Source organism: Bactrocera tryoni, chromosome 1, assembly GCF_016617805.1.
Source record: "Bactrocera tryoni isolate S06 chromosome 1, CSIRO_BtryS06_freeze2, whole genome shotgun sequence".
Lineage (NCBI taxonomy): Eukaryota > Metazoa > Arthropoda > Insecta > Diptera > Tephritidae > Bactrocera > Bactrocera tryoni.
Window position 1 is genome coordinate 1,685,428 of NC_052499.1, and position 23,865 is coordinate 1,709,292.

At 32.7% G+C, this 23,865-nt stretch overlaps 2 protein-coding genes across 7 annotated transcripts in view; one reads left to right on the plus strand and one right to left on the minus strand.

The window, feature by feature from the left end:
- LOC120775635 (nuclear protein localization protein 4 homolog) overlaps positions 1-23,865 on the plus strand; it is a 68,956-nt gene that overhangs the window by 10,075 nt on the left and 35,016 nt on the right. The window lies entirely within an intron of this gene.
- Positions 8,022-23,865, minus strand: part of LOC120775608 — a 30,829-nt gene continuing 14,985 nt past the window's right edge. For 4 of the 5 annotated variants that reach the window (XM_040105879.1, XM_040105853.1, XM_040105861.1 and 1 more), the window contains exon 3: positions 8,022-10,985. In XM_040105879.1, coding sequence (XP_039961813.1) covers positions 8,715-10,985 — 2,271 coding nt within the window. In that variant the 3' untranslated portion in view covers positions 8,022-8,714. Of the gene's footprint in view, positions 10,986-22,771; positions 22,956-23,865 lie in introns of those variants that run through there. The other variant, XR_005705343.1, reaches the window with a different exon arrangement.

Sequence of the window (23,865 nt, forward strand, 5' to 3'; positions counted from 1 at the left end):
ACGCTGATGCCGACGCTTTGTTCCTTAATATCGTTTTACCTTACCCGTTCACATGACAGTCGGGTCTAAGTAACCGGAACGAGCCCGGATTTTTATCCGCCTTAATTCGCCACAATTGCTTGAACAACTCGTTTTACTTTTCTTTGAGTTATCACGATAAGTTCCAGATATATTATACCGAGTGCGTTTCAACACTAATAGTTAACATGCTACAAGTTAATTATTGAAAATATCTATTATTGTGTGGTTTCGCTCATATTCTATGTAAAATAAATTAGTCTCAAGTTAGAGCTAGCTATATGAAGCCTAAAGGCTGTTTCAAGTGCTGCGCGTGTCCATAAATTGTCAACTGTTTGAGTCGAACGGAGTGAATTCTCAATTTTTGTAAGTCACAAGAACCGTTAGGTGGGCAAATCAGTTTTGAGTAGAATTTTTGAAGAAAGCTTTTAAATGTGTGTTCAAATACATTTATGTATGTATGTATGTAGCGTCTTTTTATATTTGTATTTATAGTGTTTTTTTTTAAATTCGTATATATGTATGTATGTCTGCATATGTTTGTTGTAATTCTTAAAGCAACGTTTACATTTAAAAATTTTTCATTGTATTTTTTGTTTTTTTTTTTCGTATTGACTTCATTAAATAGTTACATAAACAGACACATATATTTAAAACATCGAATTTAAAACATCGCTAGATTTTATATTATTTATGTATATGTATATATATATTTGTTTTTTGTTTTTTATATACGCATTTCTTTATTTTTTTATGTGTTTATGTATATTTATATATTATTTCTATTTCTCGCTGCTTCAGTTTATCTAATAATTTTCTAAGGATCTGTTTGTTTGTAGACAAGTTTATGCTAGTAAGTATGTAGATGCGATACTTGTAAATTCAAAGTATTTCCAAATTGTCTTTCACTTAAAGCTAAAACACCGATTTTTTTTTCATTATTATATTCTCACATAACAAATTTGCATGTGTTTGTTTGTTCTTTGTGGCCGTTGGGTATTCTGCGTTCCTCCATGCCTAAAAAATATGTATACATTCATTTGTAGGTTGGTTACTACGTATAATTGTTGTTTTTTTTTTTTAATTTTTTAAGTTACCACAATTTATCTTTATATCAATTTTTGCACATCACGCGCCATTTTCCACCAAACAGAAAATACTCAACTCGCTAAAGACACTTTAAGTTGTTGCTGCACTGCGTTTTATTCTTATTTTTTTATTTCTGCTATTGATTAATTCTTTATTGATTTTAATTCGTTTGATTTGGCTAAATTTTGAGTTCACAAATTATTTGGTTTAAGTTTACCAATAGTTTTTTTTTTGCTCTTTAGCTTCGAAGCATGCACATACATCCTTATGTGTTACCACTATTTATGTTTGCATATACATATGTGCTAGGGTATCCGTTATTCCCCAAATTGAGTATCTTTTAGGCGCATACAACTTTTAAAGAAATGTTTTCATGGAAAGAAACCAGCCAGACCTTTTATATAGAGCGCAAAATTTTGTATTAGAAAATCCTTTTTTTTCAAAATTGTGGGCTCAATGCTTCGCAGGTAAAAAATTTTATGCGAAAGATCAAAAAATCTCATGTTTACATCGAAAATAGAGAGTTTGCTTCAGTGTGATAATTTTTTAGGGCAAAACTGTAACTTCAGTGTGTGTCAGGTAAAAAACAACATCAACTTGGGGGAAATGACGGGCACCATAATATGTACATATACATATTTACTTTATGGCCTTTGCTTTTGTTTTTGCATCTAGTTTTTGTTTTGTTTTATCAATGTTTTGTTTATTGATTTTGAGGTTCCTAAACCGAAGGTACTTGTGTATGCATTCCCATTTGTCATTTGTAAGTTTGTTTGTTTGTATGTACAATACCATATCTGGTATATATCTGAATTTACTGTATGTTTATCCAGTATTCCAGTATCTCTTTGAAAGCTAAAATCGTATTTTATCGGCTCGGCAACTCATGTCGTCGCACGTTTTTTCGTCGCTATCAGTTTGGCGCTGAGTTCTGCTCCTCTCCACTTGACCTTCAACATTTCACTTTTGCAAAAATATTTCTCTCTTACAAGACTAGTACATATGTAATTTGCGTGTGTACATACATATGTATGTTATTCGTAATTTATGATTTTTTCTTTTCGTTTTTGTTTTTGCTTTTGTTGCTATTTTAATGCTACATAATCATAAAAAGTATGGAACGGCATTGTTATTTATTGTTTTCTCAAACGGAAGTTAAAGTTTTTAGCGACTTTTAATTTTTCTAACCTATGCGTTTCATGTATATATGTATGTTAATATACATGTATGTTTGTATGTTTGTCTACTTAAGTTAAAACTTGTTTGGTTTTTATTGTACATGTAAAGCGTGTTGCCCGTTTTACTTTTTGCTGTCTGCTAAATTTCTATCCTCAGGTGCTTATGTGGTTTCGGGAAAGGTCTACAATGATCCGCGTTCAATTAAATTTTAGAATACTCACAGAATTGAAAAATAAATCAACTTATTTAAGCAAATCGAGTAGCTATGCAATTTAAAATTATTTTAATCGGTTTATTCAACATAAACGAATCGTCGAAACCGAAAAAATAATCACCTAAAGCACAGCCTTCCTCATTCCTCAGTGAATCATTCTTCTTTCTGAACAACAAATCCGTGAATTTCTCATATTAAATAAAAATAACATTTATGTGAACCTCCGACGGTAAGTTCTTGAATACTCTTATGCAAAGGTCTTAAAAAAATTATGATTAACTATGTGGCCATAAGCGCATTTATTTCTCGATATCCCTCACCATATTTTTCCAATTTTTATATCCAAATCATTGATAGTTCTGAAAACTAAAGAAACGTATTACTTTTCTATAAAAACGTAACTCATTACATTGGAAAAACAACTCCATCTTCATATAAACATATTGGATTTTAATTGTCTCATAATCTATACTATGACTTTGAAAATATCGCCTGTAAATGTTCAATAGATCATACATAAAAGTATTATTTTGTGAAATGTTTGATTGCTTAATTAATTGAACATCATTAATTCCTTTCAACTCTTACTTTTTGTCAAAATTAGTGATAACCTCACTTTCCTCCATTGGTTCCATAAATCATATGTTTGTCGTTAAAAGAAATGTCTAAGAGTCTATTTACTAAAAATAGTATTTCTCCATTAAACGTCCTTTACAAAAATAATATGAGTTATTCGTCTGTTCCATTTATTGCAACAAAAAATGTACAGTTAGGCGAGGCATGCTGCATTTAGTGAAATTGGAATTTAAATAGAAGCAAATATATTTGATGATATTTGTTGTTCTGCGGTTCATTTAAAGTTTTTCAACAATTTTCACCAACCTTTCACATTCACACAAGCACCTTTTCCGCACAGAATTTTTGCCACTTATGACTAAGTAAAAACAAATCGGCTACTATATATGAAAAAAATCTATTCTCCCTAAATATACAGAGTTAATAAATAGCATTTGTATTTGATTTAATTCATTTTTGTTCTTTGGTTATATGAAACGACGTTTTGCGTAAAATTATGCAATTAATTAGTTAATTGTCTTAAAATGTAATCACACAACATTTAAAGCGTAGTTTTTCTTTGCAATTTCTTTGCTGTTTATACTTTCTTTTGCATTCTTTGTTTTTTGGTTTTTTTTTTTATTTTGTCTTTTGCTAAGTTAAGTCGTTACGAATATATGCATATTTGCACTACGAATTTGTGTTGTAATTGTCTATAATTTCCAATGTTCTTTTGATATCTAGTTAATTTTCTCTGCCACAATAAAGTCGATTGAACAAATAATTTAATGAATAATAATAATTTCGTTTGATAAATACATATGTTTTAAGTTCACACACTTGGCTGTGTATTAAAAATTACTTGTGTAAATTTCGAAAGTAATTCAAGCGCATATTATACAATTTTTCTTCGATCTTCCGGTTTTAATCGTTTCATTTTGTTGCCTTACTACGTTAATCGAATAGCAATTATAGTATTTGTTGAAGAGTGTGAGTTATTTGGTCTTTTTTAGCGCAGCTCTTAGTAAGTGTCGCAAAGTGTTTAACTCTCCTTTTTGTTTACGCATATTTTATAACTTAATTCTTTGCAAATTTGGATATGTCATTAGATTATGCATCAGTTAAATTTAATTAGTAATTAAAATACGTTTTTATGTTAGAAATTCGATTTAAACGCACGATTTAATATATGAATACTGCCTAACACGCAAAAGAGATTTTTTCTCTCCAGAAAGAAAAATAAACGAAAAGGAAAATCATGGGTTAAAGAACTTAATTGCTTAAATGTGCCGTTCGTAATTTTAGTTTTCTAGAAAGCCTTCAAATTCGTTCATATTTTATTGGCAGCAAATTTCGTTGATTGCATTTTTGAGCATTTACCATAGGAGAAGAGGAAATAAAATGAAACTAGGTTGCCACCTAAATTAAGTACATTTCGAAACCTAGCACATACATATGTAGTACTGTTCTTTTGCAGTGTTTAAGTTTAAGTTAAGTTTAGTTACGTGTTTGCGTTTAAAAATGCTTCATCTATTATAATCACGCCATAACTTTATAAAAAGATTATCGCTCGCACTTCTGAGTCAATTGTGTTCTCTGTTAATTTCCGAATTGTATATTTTTTATAATAGGTAGTTTTAACTTAAAGACATACTCCTAATTTCCCATCAACGTTTCGTGTTAAGATTTAAATAAAAAAAAACAACAAGGAAAAATCGATGTCCACTACTGTAATTCACTGGCTACAGACCATACGTATACATATTTAACATATTGAAGGAAATAATAAATATTAAGAAATTATTCTACAACTCACAGCAGAAAAGTAAAGTTAAAATTTGAAAACCTAACTCTTCGCAAATTTATATATTTATATTCACTTTTGGTAGGATCAGAAGTTTTTTTCATTGTCGTCAACTGGCAATAAAATACTTTTTTTAAGTTCTGCTGAGAACAGCTTAGAGGGTTGTTTCTTATATGTATATGCTCAAGAGTTTAGCCAAAATTAAAAATGATTGTACAAAGTCACTCAGATCTCGTTGTGGAAGTATAGTCTTGCGCTATCCTTAATAAACCTCGTATCCGGCACAATGAATGTGAAAACTTTTTCCAGAGGATTGAAACTTTCGGATATTAATTTTTGAAATCGTACAATTTAGTACAATTACTTGTTCCCGTTATGAAATCAATATTTGCTTCAAAATTATTTAATAATATGGAGAACAAAAATATATGTTTCAAACAGCAGACATAATAATTGTGTAATTGAAAAAAATATAAATACCAAACGTTTTCAGTGCAACAGTAAAAAGAGTTAGGATTTTGAAAAAAAGAATTAGGCACATGCCAAAAGAAAAATACTTGAAATATTCAATTTAGGTCCACATCACTGAATCGTCTTCGATATTGTTGAATATTATCGATAATCGATTACTGTTAGATTCTATTGTACCACAACTGGCAGGAATTTTCTACAATTTAATTCACTGACTGATTGAAAATATTATTTTGATTTATTGCAGCGATAACTTTAATTGTTTCCGATATAATAATATTATGTTATCGCAAGAAAATTCGACGGTTATAAATCCGATAAAATGATTTATGCTGTGAGTTGTATAGAAATAAAGTATTGACTAACATATAACATAAAATAACTTAAATATAGTTTTGTAAAAGTTGTTATCGACTATTTTCGATAACTATTGTTAGTTTTCACGATAAACGTTTCATGCCTGACGAAGTGTAAACATACATCTTTTTATAAGTATGAATGGTTAGTGCAGTCATGTTTTTGTTGTATTTAAGACTGCTTATGTGTTTGATTTTCATATCATCAAATGCCGAAGCTTTTTATTTCGTAAAATTATGGCTTTCAAAATCGCTGGGAATTTCCTCTTTTTTTTTTTACTCGTAAACGTGTGCATCGATTCTAAATTGTTTCTACTTTTTGTCTACGTGTTTGTAGGTTTGTAGGTACATATTTTGTTTTTTTTTTTTCATTTCCTACTATTCTTTCGTAAAGTTGTTAGCACAAAAAACCGTGTTATACAAAAATTAATTAGATAGTAAAGTTAGAATATAGTTTTAGTAAGAAATCTCGTATATTTAAAATGTTGAAGGGGATTCTTTAATCATGCTTCTTTTACATATATATATTTATATATATATATAGAAGTTGCCAAATTTGTTGCTTTTGCTCTACATATATGATTTTTTCTGTTTCTGTTTCTGTTTCTGTTTCTGTTTTGGCTTATAGTACTTCGGCATTTTCTTCGCTAGACTTTCAATATAACGTTTTGAAGACAGGTACACTTGTAGCGCTTTAAAACACAAATGTTTCAGACAAATGTATTTATCAATATCAATATTCAACATTGTTTGTTTTGTTGTTTTTTTGTTTCTTGTTTGTTGCATTTAAGTAAATATATGCTATACTATTTAACTATGTTTTGGTATATTTGTAGGTATGTTTTTGTTGCTAAAGTTCTGCATTGTTTTGAATGCTCTCTAAACGTCATCATGGAATTAATCGTTTAATACTGGATAGTTTACTATAATATTCTCTATCTTGAATATTTAATTTCACATTTAATTATTTTTCTTTACTTTTTATGCGCCTCATTCTTTTAATTCTTGGACATTTAAGTTTAACGTTTAATATATGTGTAATGATTTTGGTTTTGCCTAACATATATTTATATATATTGCGATATATTATCTTTATGTATGTATGTATATAAGTTTCTGTCTTTATGCGTAGTTTTAAATTAAGTGTTTTATCTGATACACTTTTTTTGTGTGTGTGTGTGTATTTATTTTTAATATTAACACTTCAAGGCTACACATCGAGATAATATATATATATATATTTATTTATTTATTTGTGTATATATGTAAATAACTACATAGTTCTTCGTATATATTCTCACATTTATGTTTTATTGCGTTGTTGGCTCAATTTATATATTTATATTCTTCATTTCCGGTTCCGTCAACCGGTTTACAAGCAACCTACAAGTATGTGCCCTTATGTAGCTAAGTTTTCGTGTATTCTCCGTAAATTTTAACTATTCATCGTTAAATTTTGTTCGTTTTTTTGTTTTTGTTTTCGCTTTGTCGCTCTACAAAAGTGCTAAAATGACGCTTACTACTCCATGAGTAGAAATTCCCTAGACGTTTTCACTTTGTTCTTTGTTTGTTGTATGTCACGGTGTTAAATTAGTTAGTCAAATCATATCGTTTGATTACCCCAAAGTATTGATTAGTGAAAATTTTTCGCTATAAATTTTCTTATTGACTGTTTCAACGAGTGCCTTAGAAAAGAGGAATACAGCAACATTTTCGAGTTAAAGGTTGTGTGGGTGTCTTTGTTTTCTTACTATCGATTACGGCATTTTGCAGATTTTAACAGTCTGATGAGCGGACGTTTAAACTAGCTTAACATTTACACGCACATCCATTAATTTGGACTTTTGCCTTCTCACTATTCAACTTCTTGTTGAAGCCTTATGATATTAATTGGTTTTGTTTCATATTTGTTTTCGAAGTTCGAGTTTTTAATTGTGAAAGTTTGAAACACAATTTAAAAAGAGCTTTTCCTTATTAATTAAATTTTTTTGTATATATTTATAGACAGTAGATATAGTGTGTTAGACGAAAGGTCACAAAAGATTTTGCTCATTTTTTTAATTATAAAATTAATTAATTCAGTAAAAATTATAGATTTGAAAATCGCCAAAAATTTTAAAATTTTGTTTGTCTATTACTAGTTTTCATATATCGATTAATTAAAATTAATTAATTATGTAAATTAATTATGTAAGGAACTCGATGAGAATTTTGTACGAAATTCCATGAAATCAAACAAACTCTGAACTTTAACAATTATAATGATAGATTGAATAAATTATTTTTATTGAGACACTATTTAATTAAGATGACTTTTATTTGAAATTGAGTTCAGTTTAGCGATATAAATTAAATTAATTAAATTAAAATTACATATTTTACTTTCAATCAAGTATTAATTGCTCATTTAGGATTGTTTGCTTGTTAAATTAAGCTCAATTAACATTTTCTTTGAGGAAGTGAGTGTAATATTCGAGTAAGTGTGATTGTTTGTTATCAAATTGAGTGATACCATTTTGTAAATTACATCGAAGGATTTTTTATATAGTAAATTGAGCTCAATTAAGATATCATTTGCAAATAGAGAGATCAAGGTTTTGGATGAAATGTGATTTCATGTGTGAAATATAGGAATAAGTATAAGAAGAGAAATTATAAAGTTAATTTAATAAAAAAAAAACTTAAATAAAGCTAAAAATAACGTTTCCGAATTAAATAAAGCTTAAAAAATAACATTTTCGAAAGCTGCTTGCATTCTATAATATTAAGGTTCAAGCAACTTTTATGGATTTATGAAAATCACGATCCCTTCTTCAGTTGCGTTTAGTATTTGCCTTAATCTGATAATAGTGCCTCCACACCCGTCCGCTCGTACTCTTCAATACATACTCAAAAGATGATTTACATGGGTGGGAAACCTAAGCTCATGATATTTTAATATAATTTTCTAACGTACGCTTATTAAAAAGATGGCATTATTGAAAGAAAAATCTTAAAATCTAACCCCTACTTCAGACCTTTACGACACTTAACCCAACTGATATTTGCCACAACTGACAACGACAACACTACTCTGTGGCTTACCAGTCGCATCGCCGGTTTGTGATATTTTCTCCACCAAATCCAAACCCTCGATCACAAATGCAAATATGCCTGTAAAACCGCGCATTTCTCTTAAAATTATACGGAACTGTGAACCAACGAGACCTAAATTATCGTGACGCTTTTGACTTCGCCTCATGCCAACCGAACCGCGTATGGCTAGTATCTTTGTGTCGTCCGGCATAAAAAAGCCCTCATCGTATACCGAGCGTCCGCCACGCCCATTATTTAATTCAAAATCACCTGTAATAATACTCTCGTTTTCCCAACACTGGAAAATGTGACAACCCTTGTAACCATAGCCGAGCTCTTGAGTGGCCAGTGCATTGAAATTCTTCGCCATTTTCGGCGCTACGTCGCTGCGCACCTCTATGAGGATGCGGCCGGAGTGTTGCCCATTGATTTCGATGTTGAAATAGTAGATGGGATAGACGTGTATGCTGGGGTTAAGTAGTAATGTTGATTTCGTTTGTTGTTGTGTATTCGAAGCACTCTGCTGCTGTTGTTGTTGCAGATGCAATAAGCTTAGACCTAAACCGTTGAGATCGGTGCTGGAAAAGAGATGTGAAGTGTTGTTGCGTTGTGCGCCAACCACCACTGATGTGTTCGATGTTGTTGCCGGTGTGCCAATTGGTGCGATTTCGGAGAAACTACTGCTTACGGCTTGTTGTTGTTGCAACAGCTGTTGCTGCTGTTGAGCGGTTTGCAAGCTGGCGTTAGATTTGCTCGAGAGCGCAATGATGTCGGCGTAAGTCTTGTGTACGGGCGAAGTTGGATTGTTGGCTTGTTGTTGTGCCACGCTGTTGCTCGACGGTTGATTCTGTTGCAATGCCTGTGCATATGTTGCATGCGTGAAATTGGCATTCGAAGTGGGTAAATTTCCATTGGTAGTCGTGGAGAGGCTCACGTGCGATATCATCGAGGTGAGCAAACCGTTGGACAACAAATGTTGTTGTTGCTGTTGTGCATGCTGCTGTTGCTGCTGCTGTTGTTGCTGTTGCTTCAACAACAACATATGTCTCGAATACAATTGCGAAATGCAATAATTGGCCAAAAGCAAGACCGGGTTCTGATGAGTGGCCGTCGTTATGCCATTGAGACCACCAATTACCGAGCCCACACCGAAGTTATCCAAATTGCCACCATTGAGCACACAATTATGCATTTGTACGAGGGCCTGCTTGATAAGATCGAAATCGAAGACATAGCCACAATTACGTATCATATCGTCCAGTTTGCATTGCAGAAACATCTCCTGATACTTGGCCATGAGCCGCTGCTTCTCGGCATGCAGTGTAGCATAGAGCTTCATAGCCTCAGCTGGCGTCTGCTTGTCCAGTATCTCGAGGCAAAGACGCGCCTTGCATAGGTTCTCACGAATTTCGGAAATCTCCAAAGTGGGCATATGATTCAGCAGCTCCGCCTCGATTTGTGTCTTGAGCGTGGTGCAGCTCTCCAATATTTTGAGCAAAAAATCACGTTGCTTCAATACCAAATGTTGCACATCGTTCAGCGTCTTCTGCATGCCGAGCAGCTCTTTTGATATGTCCGAGTGCAGCGATTCCTTGGCTTCGATTTTATTCTTCACCAAATGTGTGCGATGCTCCTCGGTTGCGGCACAGGCGCGGCAAAGCAAGATATTGCAAACGCTACACCACAATGTGTTGGGCATGGCATGTGTCATGCAATTTTCGGTCATTTTCAATTTATCCAAATTGCTATTGGCGTTGTTGTTGCCAACGCCAACGCCTATACTACTCAGATTGCCATTGCTGCCATCGCTATTGTTGCTGTTATTGTTGTTGTTATTGGCAATATTATTAATAACGCCGCTCCCGCTAAGTGCGCCGGTGGAGCCGTTCGATGCAATCGACGACGAACGCTGCTGCCGATCACGTTCGCCGCATTTCATTTTAAAACTAAGCGCAGTCAAATTTTGTGTGAGATATAGAATCGCATTGTAGGTGGGTAAGCTGTCGGTACGTGGCTCGGGTCCCTGCAGTTCGGTACGCTTCCAGCAGTGTACGCAGTAGAGTTCATCGCTGCCTTCGCGCAGCAACGAATTGACACATTTGAGGCAGAAGTAGTGGCGACACGTGAATAGCTTCGGCAGCGCGTCGTTATCGTTGAAGGGTAAATGGCAACAGCTGCAGATAAGGAGCTCCTCCAGCTCCGGTGGTACGGTCGCCAAGTCCATCTGTGTGTGTGTGCCATGGAAAAAGAGAGAAATTAGTGAATAGTTGGAATTTTATGAAATAAGCTTGAGAAATTAACTTGAGAAAGTGAAACTAAAAATATAATATTATCGATATACGAGTATGTATATATCAGTACAAGTTTTTATCGACTTATAGTTATAGTTTATTGTAAACTCTTTCGCTCAAAAAACCGACCGCTTGGGTGTAAGTATGCTTTAGGTTGCATTAGCTTTTTCAAAATCACAAATCGCACTATCATTGAAAAGGTTCATTTTCGAATACCGTTAGGCCTTCTTGCGTACTTGAAGAACACCTTTTGTGCATTAGCTTGCTTGAACTGTTTCCACAAAAAGTCTCTTGGGAACCTCTTCAGCCGAAAAGTACAAAGCAACATAAAATAACTGCGACAATTGGCTGTTGATTCTAGGGAAACAGCTAACAGCTATAAAAAGCAATGTGGCCAACATACATACATACCTAAAAGAGCCGCAAACAAGAAGTAGCTATAATAATCACAATAATTGAACACACACACACACACAACACTATACATATGCACTTCTTGTGTTTGCCTAAGGAAATAAACTCAGAGGACGATGAAATGCTGAGTGCGTGCTGACGGCTTTTGGCTGAATTTGAGGATCTCAATTTTGTCTGTGTGTGCAACTTAATAGCTGCCTGGAATAATGTATATTGCCTTAAGGGTCTCTTTCACGTTATTAAAGAACACATACACGTAAACAAATTTACTGTCCGTTCGCTGTAAAAGCGTTCAAGCAAAAACTGCTCAATTTGATATGAACAACTGAAATATTTACGAAGATTAGGCGCAGTCGACATATATATACCATATGTAACTCTGCCACCCTTCATATACATACTTTTTCCGTTTCTCCACTCTATAAAAACTAAGTTAATCACCTAAATTGGTCCCTGCCATTTTACTTAAAGCCGCATCTTGTGTGCTCTTATTTCAATATATCGTTTTTGAGTGAAAATTGTGTGGACCACAGCTACTTGTGTCCAAGAAAGCTTGCAAATGTTGAGTGTGTATGTGTTTCGGGTCTCTATGTCTCGCGTACACTCTTCTCTTCTGACAATACAAAGCATTTCTTTTAGCTATTATCCCTAAACCCTTAAATGTTTTTTTTTCGTCCTTTTGCTGGTTTTCCCCAGCTGTTCTCCTATGTTCTTTTGCATTTTGCTTTGTCTTTTGCGACTTTTCTGCTTCTCTTATTCTTATTCCGTACTGAAGGTTGCTCCCCGATTGTGCATTTTGGTTTTATGGTAATTTACGCAATTTCCCACTGAACGAAAGTATAGACATGTGTGCCATGCGTATGTACTATATACATACATACGTGTAGTCAGTCTCAATGTGATAATCCAAGTGTTCGCTTAAGCAGTTCAAGTTTCTCTTTCAGCAAGTGATAAGAATAAGTTTTTTTAACCTACGCTACCTTACTGGGATTTGTGTTGGTTATACATTTCCGTCATTAATCCTAGAATATTTTTGGTTAAACTGGAAAATCTAACGGGAGGAAACTATATTTCATTGAAATTCTCTTGGACCTTGAGGATTTTTGTTTCAATTATGTTTCTTTTTTGTTTAAATCAAATGCGTTCTTTTCAAATATCGATAATATTTATTGTATTTAAATATTTTTAACCCCTTCCAACCTTTTTTAAGAACATGTACACTACAGTTTCTTACTGAACTACTGAAATGGCTGCCACTTAGTACTCTTTATCTTGATATACATATATAGAGTGAGAGTTAGAAATTAGTCTCCTGAATTTTTTTTTTAATTACTAGTTTTCTCAAAAAAAAAAAAAAAATTCCAGAAATGCACTTGAAAATTATTCTAACAGGAAAACGGACTCTTTAATTTAATAAATAAATCTTCGCGATTCGTTATGCGACTAGAATAATTGTCAAGGCGAATTTCTGGAGAATTTTAATAAAAAAAAAAAATAAATAAAAATAAAACTTAAAAATAATTTTTGAAGCTTGGTTTGAGGGAGAGCTAGAGAGTTGGCGAAATTTTGTTTTAAGTTTCTAAATTGGAATAGCTTTTAAAAAGTTTAACAACGCCAAATAAGAAGAATATTTTGGTTTTTATCTCTTGCCGTTATTAATAATTCTGAAACAATAAGGTGGGGAGAAATTTCTTAGTGGAAACAATTGTTAAAATTTTTAAATTGAAGAAACTTGCTATATACATATGTTCCACTAGCAAAACAACTCTTAATGAAATAGTAATTTGAGTAAATAAAGCAGAGAATTAAAATGGTTGAGGAAAATTTTCCATAATTATTTTTGGAAATAATTTGAAGCCAGCAAGCAGGTGAATTTCCTTAAAAGCTTGAAAACTTTCCATTTATTATTCAATTACTTCGAAATTTCTATTTTACACCAACAATGCGCATATATGTATGTATTATCTTATATACATTGTACAAATATTGGCAAGTGCAGATATGTATATATGTATGTATATGCATATGTACCGTATGAATGTATGTGTGCGTAACGCTTAATGAATTTTAAAATGCATTTTGTGGTTGCGGTTGCACCAGCCAAATGCCAACAAAACCACTAAAAGGGAAACTAAAAATAAAACAACCAAAAAATTAGCAAACAAACAATTTGCATGGTAAATTACAACAACAACGATGCTAGCATAAAAAGTTTACTTCAAACTTTGTTGCGTTTAGCAGAATAAACGAAAACATAATAAATGCAAGTGGGTGATGCATACATGTGTGTTTGTATGTGTATAAAGAACCAGCTGTCAGGCATTTAAGCAATCCAAAGTTTTAGCCAGCTTTTAGGCGCATAAGTCATGCGTTCATAAGAGCGGTTACTAATAGCGAGTTTTCTTTGCACCATATATGCTTTTATAGCTTAAAGTAAAGTAGAATAAGTACCAGAAAGGTTTTCAAATGGTCAACAGTCAAAGCATTGAAATTAAAAAAAAAATTTAAAAAAAAATAAAAAAAAAAATAAAATATTTTTTTCATAAATGACTTCAGAGAATTTAATATAAAATTCAAGCCTAATATATTTGCTGTCAAATTTCACTAAGCCTATACTTAGGCAAAACCCGCAAACATTAAAGAAGGAAAGAAGGATAGTATATATGTACTTAGATGAGGCCTAAGAGTATGCAATAATTTTTAAACATTCTTTTAAGTACTTTTACTTCACGAATCATATTTTTTTTGACATTTTTAGTTAACAAATAATATATTAATGATATTCCTTATGTGATTCTAAACTTAGTTCTAATAACTTATATAATTAATTTGATACAACATTTCCAAATTCTGTCTACAACTTTCTTTCATTTCAGGTAAGTGCCAAGTTTTTGTGTTGTGTCTTATGATTGTTTTGTGTGCAAACTTAGCGCACTTGCAAATCACGCATAACTCGCAAACAGTTGAACGAATTTTGCATATGTGTGAGTGCGCATTAGTGTTTAACATCATCTCTGCAAGTGTTCTGGTAAGTTTCGCTGCTTTCATTGAAAACTTTCAAATCTCTACAGACTTGTAAAATGTATAAAATAAAACCCCGCACACGCACACACATGCACAGACTTAAAGTACTTGTATATATGCTCACATTAAAATACCATGGCTCAACACCTGAAAGTATGCTTCGTACGCACACACATATACATAGTAATTTGTGATCACGAATTGTGCCAGCTTCGACCTTCAAGCTTGCTCGCGCACATTGCTCACGGCCGCAAACAATAGCGTGCGCTCTGGCTGACTGCCTGACTGAGTGAGTTTACTATCTGCATGACTGGCAGTATTTTGTCGGTTTCCCAACGCAGCACTTTGCCTGCATCGCCCCCTGGCCCGGCTTAGTTGTCATGTCTATAGCCTTTTTGCCACATTTATATTATGATGAATTGTCGGCTGTCGCCGTTGTCTTTGTGCTGGGCCGTTGCTGATAGCGCTCTCGGAAATAACGCAAATAAATGGGAGCCACTAATAATTTCGCTTTCCTTGCCACATTTCAATTTTCAGTGCAGAAGACACTTGGCGGCTTTTGGCGCGCGCGCAGCAAAGACACACACACATACATATCACACAGCTACTCTCTTTCCGCTTTCATTTTCTCGGCAATTTCCTTTTGACTTTCCGTTTACATTCCTTGCAGCACAATGAACTTTTACATACATACATACATATATACATACATATAATATGCATCACCAGCAGCAAAACTGTCTGCTTTTGTTTGCCTTTAGAGTACAACAAAAGCAAAATGTTGCCAAAATAAGGCAAATCATAAAAAATGCTGATAAGCTGATGGCAGTAACAAATTTTCCTTAAAATTCCCGTTACATTGTGCCTTTATACTTTGCCGAAACTTGTGTTGCCACTGTTGGCGTTGAGTCCGAAAATGAAGTCGTAAGGCGCAAATCGCTTTAAGAATTATGTTTATGTTGCTACGAATTTCGCTGTTTTTTTGTTCTTATGTTGTGTGTGTGTTACAATGTGATATAGCCGTTATATTTATTTATGAACACCTGCGAGCATATATTCGCACGCACAAAAACAGAAATAAATATATAGTACTTAGGTAGGCTTACATTGAAGTGTGAAACGGGAATGCGGAAGAAACCATCAAACACATACATTGTTATCGATGTGAGCTGAATCGTGTCTGTATTGGTATTTCTGCTCTTTCCTTTTAAATAAATAGTGAGCTTTGTTTGTATTAAGTGCATAATCTCCAAATTTTATTTCATTTAGTGTTTAACTATATTTTTTACTAGTTTCATTATGTTTGCACCTAAATGTAGGCAACATTTTGTGGTAATTTTCTTAAAATTTTGGAAGAACTCTAACAAGAGCAAGAAAGAAATGTTATTTAAGTTTACAATTATATTGTTTTTATTTTTGTTTAGAATTTCTAAATTTCATAGCAAAATAGTTAAAAAACGAAAATAATCAGATAGTATTCAAATTAAAATAGTTTGTTAAAATTTTAAGACTAAAGCTGAAATGAAATGAAACGCAAGTAAACAAAAATTTGGAATATTTCTAATGGGTTCTATATCATCTTGACAAGAAATTAAAAACAAAAACATATGCGTTACAACAATTGAAAAATTATAAAAATAACTAAAAATTAAAAGATAAAAAGATATTAAAAAGATGGTTAAAAAAGTAAAAAGAAAGTGCATAAATATATTAAGACAGTAAACGTAGAATACACAACAAACAAGAAAAAAACGTTAACTTCCTCTGCACCGAAGCTAATATACCCTTCACAGGTGCATTTCTTTTAGTAACTATGTGTTCAGTTTGTATGGAAGCTATATGCCATTGTAATCCGATCTGAACAATTTCTTCGTATATTACATTATTATCTTAGAAAATAACCTTTGCCAACTTTTGTGAAGATACATTGTCAAATGTGAAAGTTTTCCATACAAGAACTTGATTCCGATCGTAAAGTTTGTATGGCAGCTATATGTTGTAGTGGTCCAAAATCGGCAGTTCCGGCAAATGGGCAGCTTCTTGAAGAGAAAGTGACGTTTGCAAAACTTCAAAACGATATCTTAAAAACTGAGGGACTAGTTCGTATATATACAGACGGACATGGCTAAATCGACTCAGCTCAACATACTGATCATTTATATATATACTTTATAGGATCTCCGACGCTTCCTTCTGGGTGTTACACACTTCGTGGCAAACTTAATATACCCTGTTCAAGATATAAAAATAAGAAAGGAAAGCAAATTTTATTTCAAAAGTATAAAGTTGATGAAAACTTCTTTTAAATAAAAATATATGCATTCCGAGCGATATTTAACTACTACTTGCAGTCAATTTGGTTTTTTAAATAATAATTTCTCTCTTAAGATTTTTAATCCATATATAATACGTATGCAGTTATGTATATGAATGTCAAAGCTTAAATTAAAGTTTTGTTTCTTTATGAATTCCTGGAATAATTAATGGAAACATTTATTTTAATGTGCTTCTGCATATGTAAATATGTTTACTTATTGAAATTTTTTCAAGTATTCGAACATTATTCACATGTACACATATGTTTGCGGCTTTACCAAGTGGAAATGATAACAGTTTTCGCTTTATTAAGCACCATAACAATATGGTTATGTGTGAGTGGTATGTATTGGGAGTTTCGCTGTCCGAATGACACAACACAACAAAAGAAAATAAAACAATAGACCTTGACCACACCAATGCAAGCAATAAAAGCTCGAAGCCACTTCGAAAGCAGTCATTATATACCAAACCGGCCAACATTGTTGCCGCCGCCAACATTAAATGCCTGCAAATAGTACGGAAAAAAAGCAAATAATTGTCACTTATTCAGTGGAAATGAAATTCAGTTAGCGAAAGACATGGAAAACGAAAAAACGAAATTGAATGGCGCAAGCAAATGTGTTGTCATCGCATAAAGCGCCTGGTATTAGGCTTTATACATTTGCGCCTGTAAACCCACTAAAATGTGTGTGTTCATTAATGGTGGCGTATATAAACATTGCCTACATTTAGGAGCTTTCTAAACAGAATATCGATAAATCGATTTACTGATTACGATCAAACTTTTATAACAGGAACTATTACTATTCAAATCACGAAAAAAAGAATAAAGAAAAAATACGAAACTTAATAAAAAAAAAACAATAAAAACGGCGTACAAATGAAATACGCAGTCAAAATACATGTCACTGGTACAAGTATACATAGTAAAAGCTGTAGGAAAAGCAAAAATAAAGAAAAAAATACGATAAAGAACTCTTTTTTTTGTTTTTGTTCCTCCTACTATTGTGTGGCTTCGCGGTAGTTTGGGTTGTCGCATAGTTTGAGTGCCTGTCTGTCTGTCTGTATGGGAAAATGTTCTCCACCATTGGTAACTGTCATCCTGGTGTTAGTTTCCTCCTCGTGCAATATGTATTACCACGCCGCCTCCTTCCAAGCACATATGCTAGCCAGCCACACCATGCAAGAAGAAATTAGAAGCAACTGTTGGACACCCTTTCACATACATATGTGTACATGCAATACAAACACATACATTTGGTGGCATAGAAGAATTCCTTGTGAAATTTGGCACGTAACATTCCTTACTCATTCCTTGATTGAGAGACCGCTGTTGTTTTCGCTTATTCAACTTTCCAGTCGCTTTATTTCTTTTTTTTTTTTTGCCGCCAATTTTACTGTCATCATTGATGTTGGTGTTTTTGTCTTATGTTTAAGGCGCTACTGTTTTGTTTGGTTGCTTGGCTCTATACATGCTTCTGTACGCATTGTATCACTCGGCTATTATTCGCTGCCGCGTCGGCATGTAAATGTTTCTGTCAGTGGCGTTCGCTTTAAGTTCGTGCATTCGCCATAAGTTCAGTTAAGTAAGAAAAGCGTGATAATCCGAGTTAACACGCCTGCTAACTCACACTTCCAGCGATGGTAGCAAATCATTGTCAGACAATTTTTTTATTCCACACACCAACACACATGGACATACATATACGGAGCAAATATTCGATTCAGTTGACTTTTGTTGTTACTTTGAGACATATATACTGCGTTTGGTATGTGCGTATAAAGAAAAAATGTGTGATTTTTCTGCGTTTTTCTTATTTCTTGCAAATTCTTGGCGTCCTTGAATATGGCAAAGCATATGATCTTGTTTGGTGGGAATTTTGGTACTCTTAGTTTGAATAAAAGTGTGTATTTGCAATGTGAGCTCTTGTATATAGTTACATTTTTTAGCTACATACAATGGTATTTATCCTCCTCAAAATTGCCAGTGGAAAATTCAAATTTGAAAACTTGAATCTTTACAAATAATATTTAAGACACAAAGATAATTTAATATGCATAAGAAAAATTTAAAAAAATTTATATTAGTTTATCTTAATATGCAAGGTTTTTTTATTTGTTTTTGTCTATGTTTGTATGTATTTGTGTTCATATGTTTCCTCTTATGATTTAATTTTACACTAAATCATGTCGGCTTGACTCAACAGTTAGCGTTTTCAACTTCCTCCTACCATTTCTACTTCCTTTCTCACTTCATTCGTATTTCATTACATACTCCACTCACTCAGTTTCACTTTGCCCATTAGTTATTGTCAATTTTGGCCACAAAAATGCCAACGCGGCTTTTCTTTGACTGTACTCATATTAATTGATTTCGTACATGTACATTTTCCTGCTTTTCGGCGGTTTGAGTATTGATTGAGTATATGGTATATGTATGTATGTATGTATATATGTATATATGAGGAAGTACTTATACATTTAATACCAATACCAATATATTCGTGCTGCGCCAATAATAATTACATTTTTAGTTACATATATTCAATATTATTTAATTGTTATTGTCTGACATTTTTTTTCAAAATTTAATTAAAAACTTATTATTAATTAATGAATACAAATTTGTTTGTATTATTTTTTACTAATTTATTAATTAATTATTATTAAAATCTCGTTATTAAATTTTCCAAATTAATATTGTTTATTATATTTTTATTTTATTTTAATAAATTTTATTATTGTAATTAAATGATTTAATAGCTATATTTTAAAATATTTTTTTTAGCAATACCTTTTTTTTACATAAATTTTGATATGTCGTTGCATTTAGCCACATACATACATATATGCTAAACTAAGTTTTTTCTGTTTACTCTGTAATAACAAATGCCTCTCCTCTACTATTCATTCAAATACATTAAGCACAATTTTCACTTGATTTACATAAACATTCCCACACATGCTCACTAATATTAGCACTCATATATGGTAAATAAACAAGCAACATGAAGTATTAAACAGACCCTTATTAATGTATGTAAATTGCTATTTCGTGACTTGCTCAGTGTTTTGTGAAGATTTCTGTTGCTGCCCTTTTTTAGCTATTTTTTAACTTTTTTTTACATTGCTGACCATTTTCTGCTTTCTGTATATACGTGTAGGCGTTTTTGTAGTATTTTGTTTGTTAAACAAATAAATAAAAGTATGGTAATTGAAGCATTAATATTTTCTTTTGTAAATATTTAAACAGAAATCAATCTCAATTTAAGTTATGTGTGTCGCGTTGAGCAATAAACACAAAATATTAAATGCTCCATAAATTTGTATTTGTTTATGCTGTTTAAGTGCTACAAACCCAAAAAAATGGAGTATAGAATAATTAGTAGAATATATTGCATACTCTGCGGCGCTTTGATAGTTAATAAAGATAGCTTTAACGTCAAGAAAACTGCTCACGTACATTTGTTTTTTTGCGAATATCTCATAAAAGGAAGCAGTGAGCCAAAATATTACGTATACGCCACGTAAACATCAAAATATTGTCCATGCCAATGTTGCGTATACGCCATGTAGTAAAATATATACAAATAATGCCATTCCTAAACTGTGTGTAATTCAGTGCCACGAACTTTTGTTCTGTTTCTATATAATAGCAATAATAACTAATTATTAATCTAGTATTTATTACCATTTACTAATAATTCGGAAATTAATCGCTCAATTTGTAGTTGCAAATTCGAAATTCATTTTGTTATTAATATCCTTTATCAATTGAATTCATTTTATTTATTTTCAAATTTGTGTTGTTTGTTCGTTTGTGCTAATATACACGTGCAGTGCGTCAGCACTTGAATGAGTTTTCACGAACAATAGTTGCCCATTCGCCCTGTGGCTCACCGGTTTTTACAAAGAAGCATTCCAAATAAATCGTTTGCATGAATTTTTAATTTATACATCGTTTTATTACCAAACGGGACTTTATAAATTCGCAGAAAATTCTCATATTCATGTATGAGGAGGATGATGAAACGAAAGGCAGGGAATTCGGAAATTCAACATTTTCCGCTTTAATTCTATTTTCAACTCACAATAAATGTGCTCTGTCATATTTTTCGTTCACTCTATTCTATTTTGCTAATATCTGTTTTCTTTTTTGGCAATATTAAATTTCGGCAACATTTTTAACATCATTTTGCTGGTAATTCAATATGCTGGCACAGTTTTAATGAGCATTTCGCTTAATGAAATGTGTAAAAGAAATCAGCCTCAACGGCCTGGTGGGAAGACATACGTCTATGTTATGTCAGCTAGCAGTCAGTGCCACCGCTACTTGCACATGACATTCTTGGAGAATCGCTCGTTAATAACAACAGCAGGCTATTGATGTGACGCTTATTTATATATGTGAGCTTGTGTTGTTGTGTGGATATGTAACAATAAACATTTCGGTGTTCATATGTATACAGAGTTGTTTTTGACTTTTTGTACATATGAATATATATTTGTTGGTATATATAAGATAGGTGTGATTCATTTAATAAATTACCTTGTGCTATAGAAATTAGTGATATATTGTAATTTGTGTGAAAATATACACTCGTATTTTGCGGCTTTCACTTTTTGCCCGTTGTTGCTGCCACTTTTTGGATTTTAATTGATGTGGCCAAAGTGCGGCAAATTCTTGCACGCCCGTGCGTCTCTGAAGCTGAGGGAATAATGGCTTTTCTCACTTAAAGCAGTCACAAGGCGTTTACCTTTATTCATATACATTCACTCATACATATACATATTTTTATACAAAAATTTCTAAATAACATTCTGCAATGACTTTTATGCGATTGCTTTTCGTGCACGCTTTTTCACGCATTCTTTTATTTATTCAACACGCTTTGAGAACTTGTTTCGACTACGCTGAGCGTGCTGCGCGCAAGAATTTTGTATCCTATTGTAAAAGTTTTAATTAAATGTGTTTGCGCACAGGTACTTTCTTTATTGCACTTTTCGTCCTTACTTGCTTCTTGTAAGATGTGGAGTTTCGTGATTTTGTTCGCAAGAAAGAAGCAAATTATTCATTGTATGAGAATTCCATATTAGAGTTTTCAAGTATTTCATTGCCTTTAAAGGCAAATTATGCTGTGTCAATTTCTTTTGCAGAAATTGTTGCTCATACGCACTGTTGCACGTCGGTATGCGCACTCATTGCTTCAGTGATAGTGATTTCTTTATGAAGGTACTATGCGTTTTTATTACAGCATAATTGCACCACTCATTTGAAAAACAATGAAGAAATTAATCAAAATGAGAAAATTTAGTACGCCTCTTTGCTGTTGTTTTTTACTCTTCTACATCACTATCTCTGTTTCTGTAATACAGCCCTTCAGTGTTTTCTGTATTTCATTTGCCAAAAAGGGTTATTTATTTATTTATTTTTATGCGTGCCATGGGACACACTGCATATTCACTTTTTCACCCGACACTGTTGTCCATGACGTGACCCCTCTGTGTTTATACGATACGCATGATCACGTGTCACACTCGAAGCTTCAACACCAAACAGCATTAATTAAATGCATGAAATCTGCAGTTATGGCTTGGGGAGTCAAAGCGCTCGAAAACTGTAATAACAGCTGCTGTGCTGTTGACGCCTTGTTTGTTGGCACTAAACGGTTGTTAGCTTCAAATTACGTTTCCAACGGGCCGACTAATGTGCGGTTAGGCAGGCTAGGTTGTGGGTGTTTTGTGTGGCGCAAGCCTATATATGGCCTAATGGCTTTAATTCAATGCATTTACATGATGATTAATTTAAAAACCGTAAAATTGTTTTTTGCATTCTATAATGTGATATATACTATATTTGTTGCTAAATTTACAAATCAAAGTAAATAATGACTATTATAATTGATGTTTATTTTCAACAAAATTCTACTAATGCTTATTTAATCATCTTATTATGTTGCTATTAGTACCGACGACTTTACTTTACTGTCACAATGGTTATCAGATGAACTAATTATTTACATATTCATATTTTCTTTCTGCTCTTTGCCTCTTTTGATTAGTCTCAGTGTCCATAACTAAAGCTTTTCTTCACACCATCACTAATTTTTGAATTTTTCTCTCCATTAATTCATTCGCCGCTCAGTCTGAAATCGATGTTCATTACCATTAACTACGCACAATACAGTTTGTACAAAGAATAAATTTGCAACAAAAACATTTATCAAAAATAACAGAGATATCTTATTTGTCCATTCCGCTTTACCACAGCGTGAGGTTTGGTCCTTTGATAAAAGATATGCGTATACATACATACAAATTTCTGGGTATCTCCTCGTATTAGCTCATTACCTTTTTTCTGTTATTTACATCCCGTCAGATTCGCTGAATTTCATTTACTGAAAAAGTTGCGTATACGCCTGCGTGGCTAATTAAATGAATGTAAATTCTAACATTTATTATTATTTTTCTTTTAATTAATGCAGTAGGCAGATAGAAAAAATACTTTCCCAACATAATTGCTGAACATTTATGTCTTACATATATTTCAATGATACGGAAATCGTATTTTGGAAGCATGTACATATTTATAATTCTTGTTTTGCAAAATATAATTTTCATATGCTTATAAAGATTCTAAAGCCTTCCATTCCTAATAGTATGTCTCTAAAAATACTATATTTTGATGCACCATCTTGTTTTTGTTTTCAAAGTTATCCATCTCAAGTATAATTTTTCCCATATCATATTGTGGCCTAGATATAATAACATTGAGCAGTGATGTTGCCATTCCTCATGTTATAGAGCATTTGCATACCCAAAAAATAACCAAAAACGAAATTTGTGTCAATGCCCTCTAAAACCTTTTCAACAATTACTGCTGTACAGCGAAATTTTAAATCTTGTGCCCATAAATATGTATGCGAGTACCTTGGGAAATGTATACTCAACAGTTAGCTGTCACTGTCTCTTCTGTATTAGATTAGAGTTTGCAGCTGCAAAGAGCTAATTTCACCTCATTATTACACTTTCACCATTGTGTTCCTTCCGTCTTAT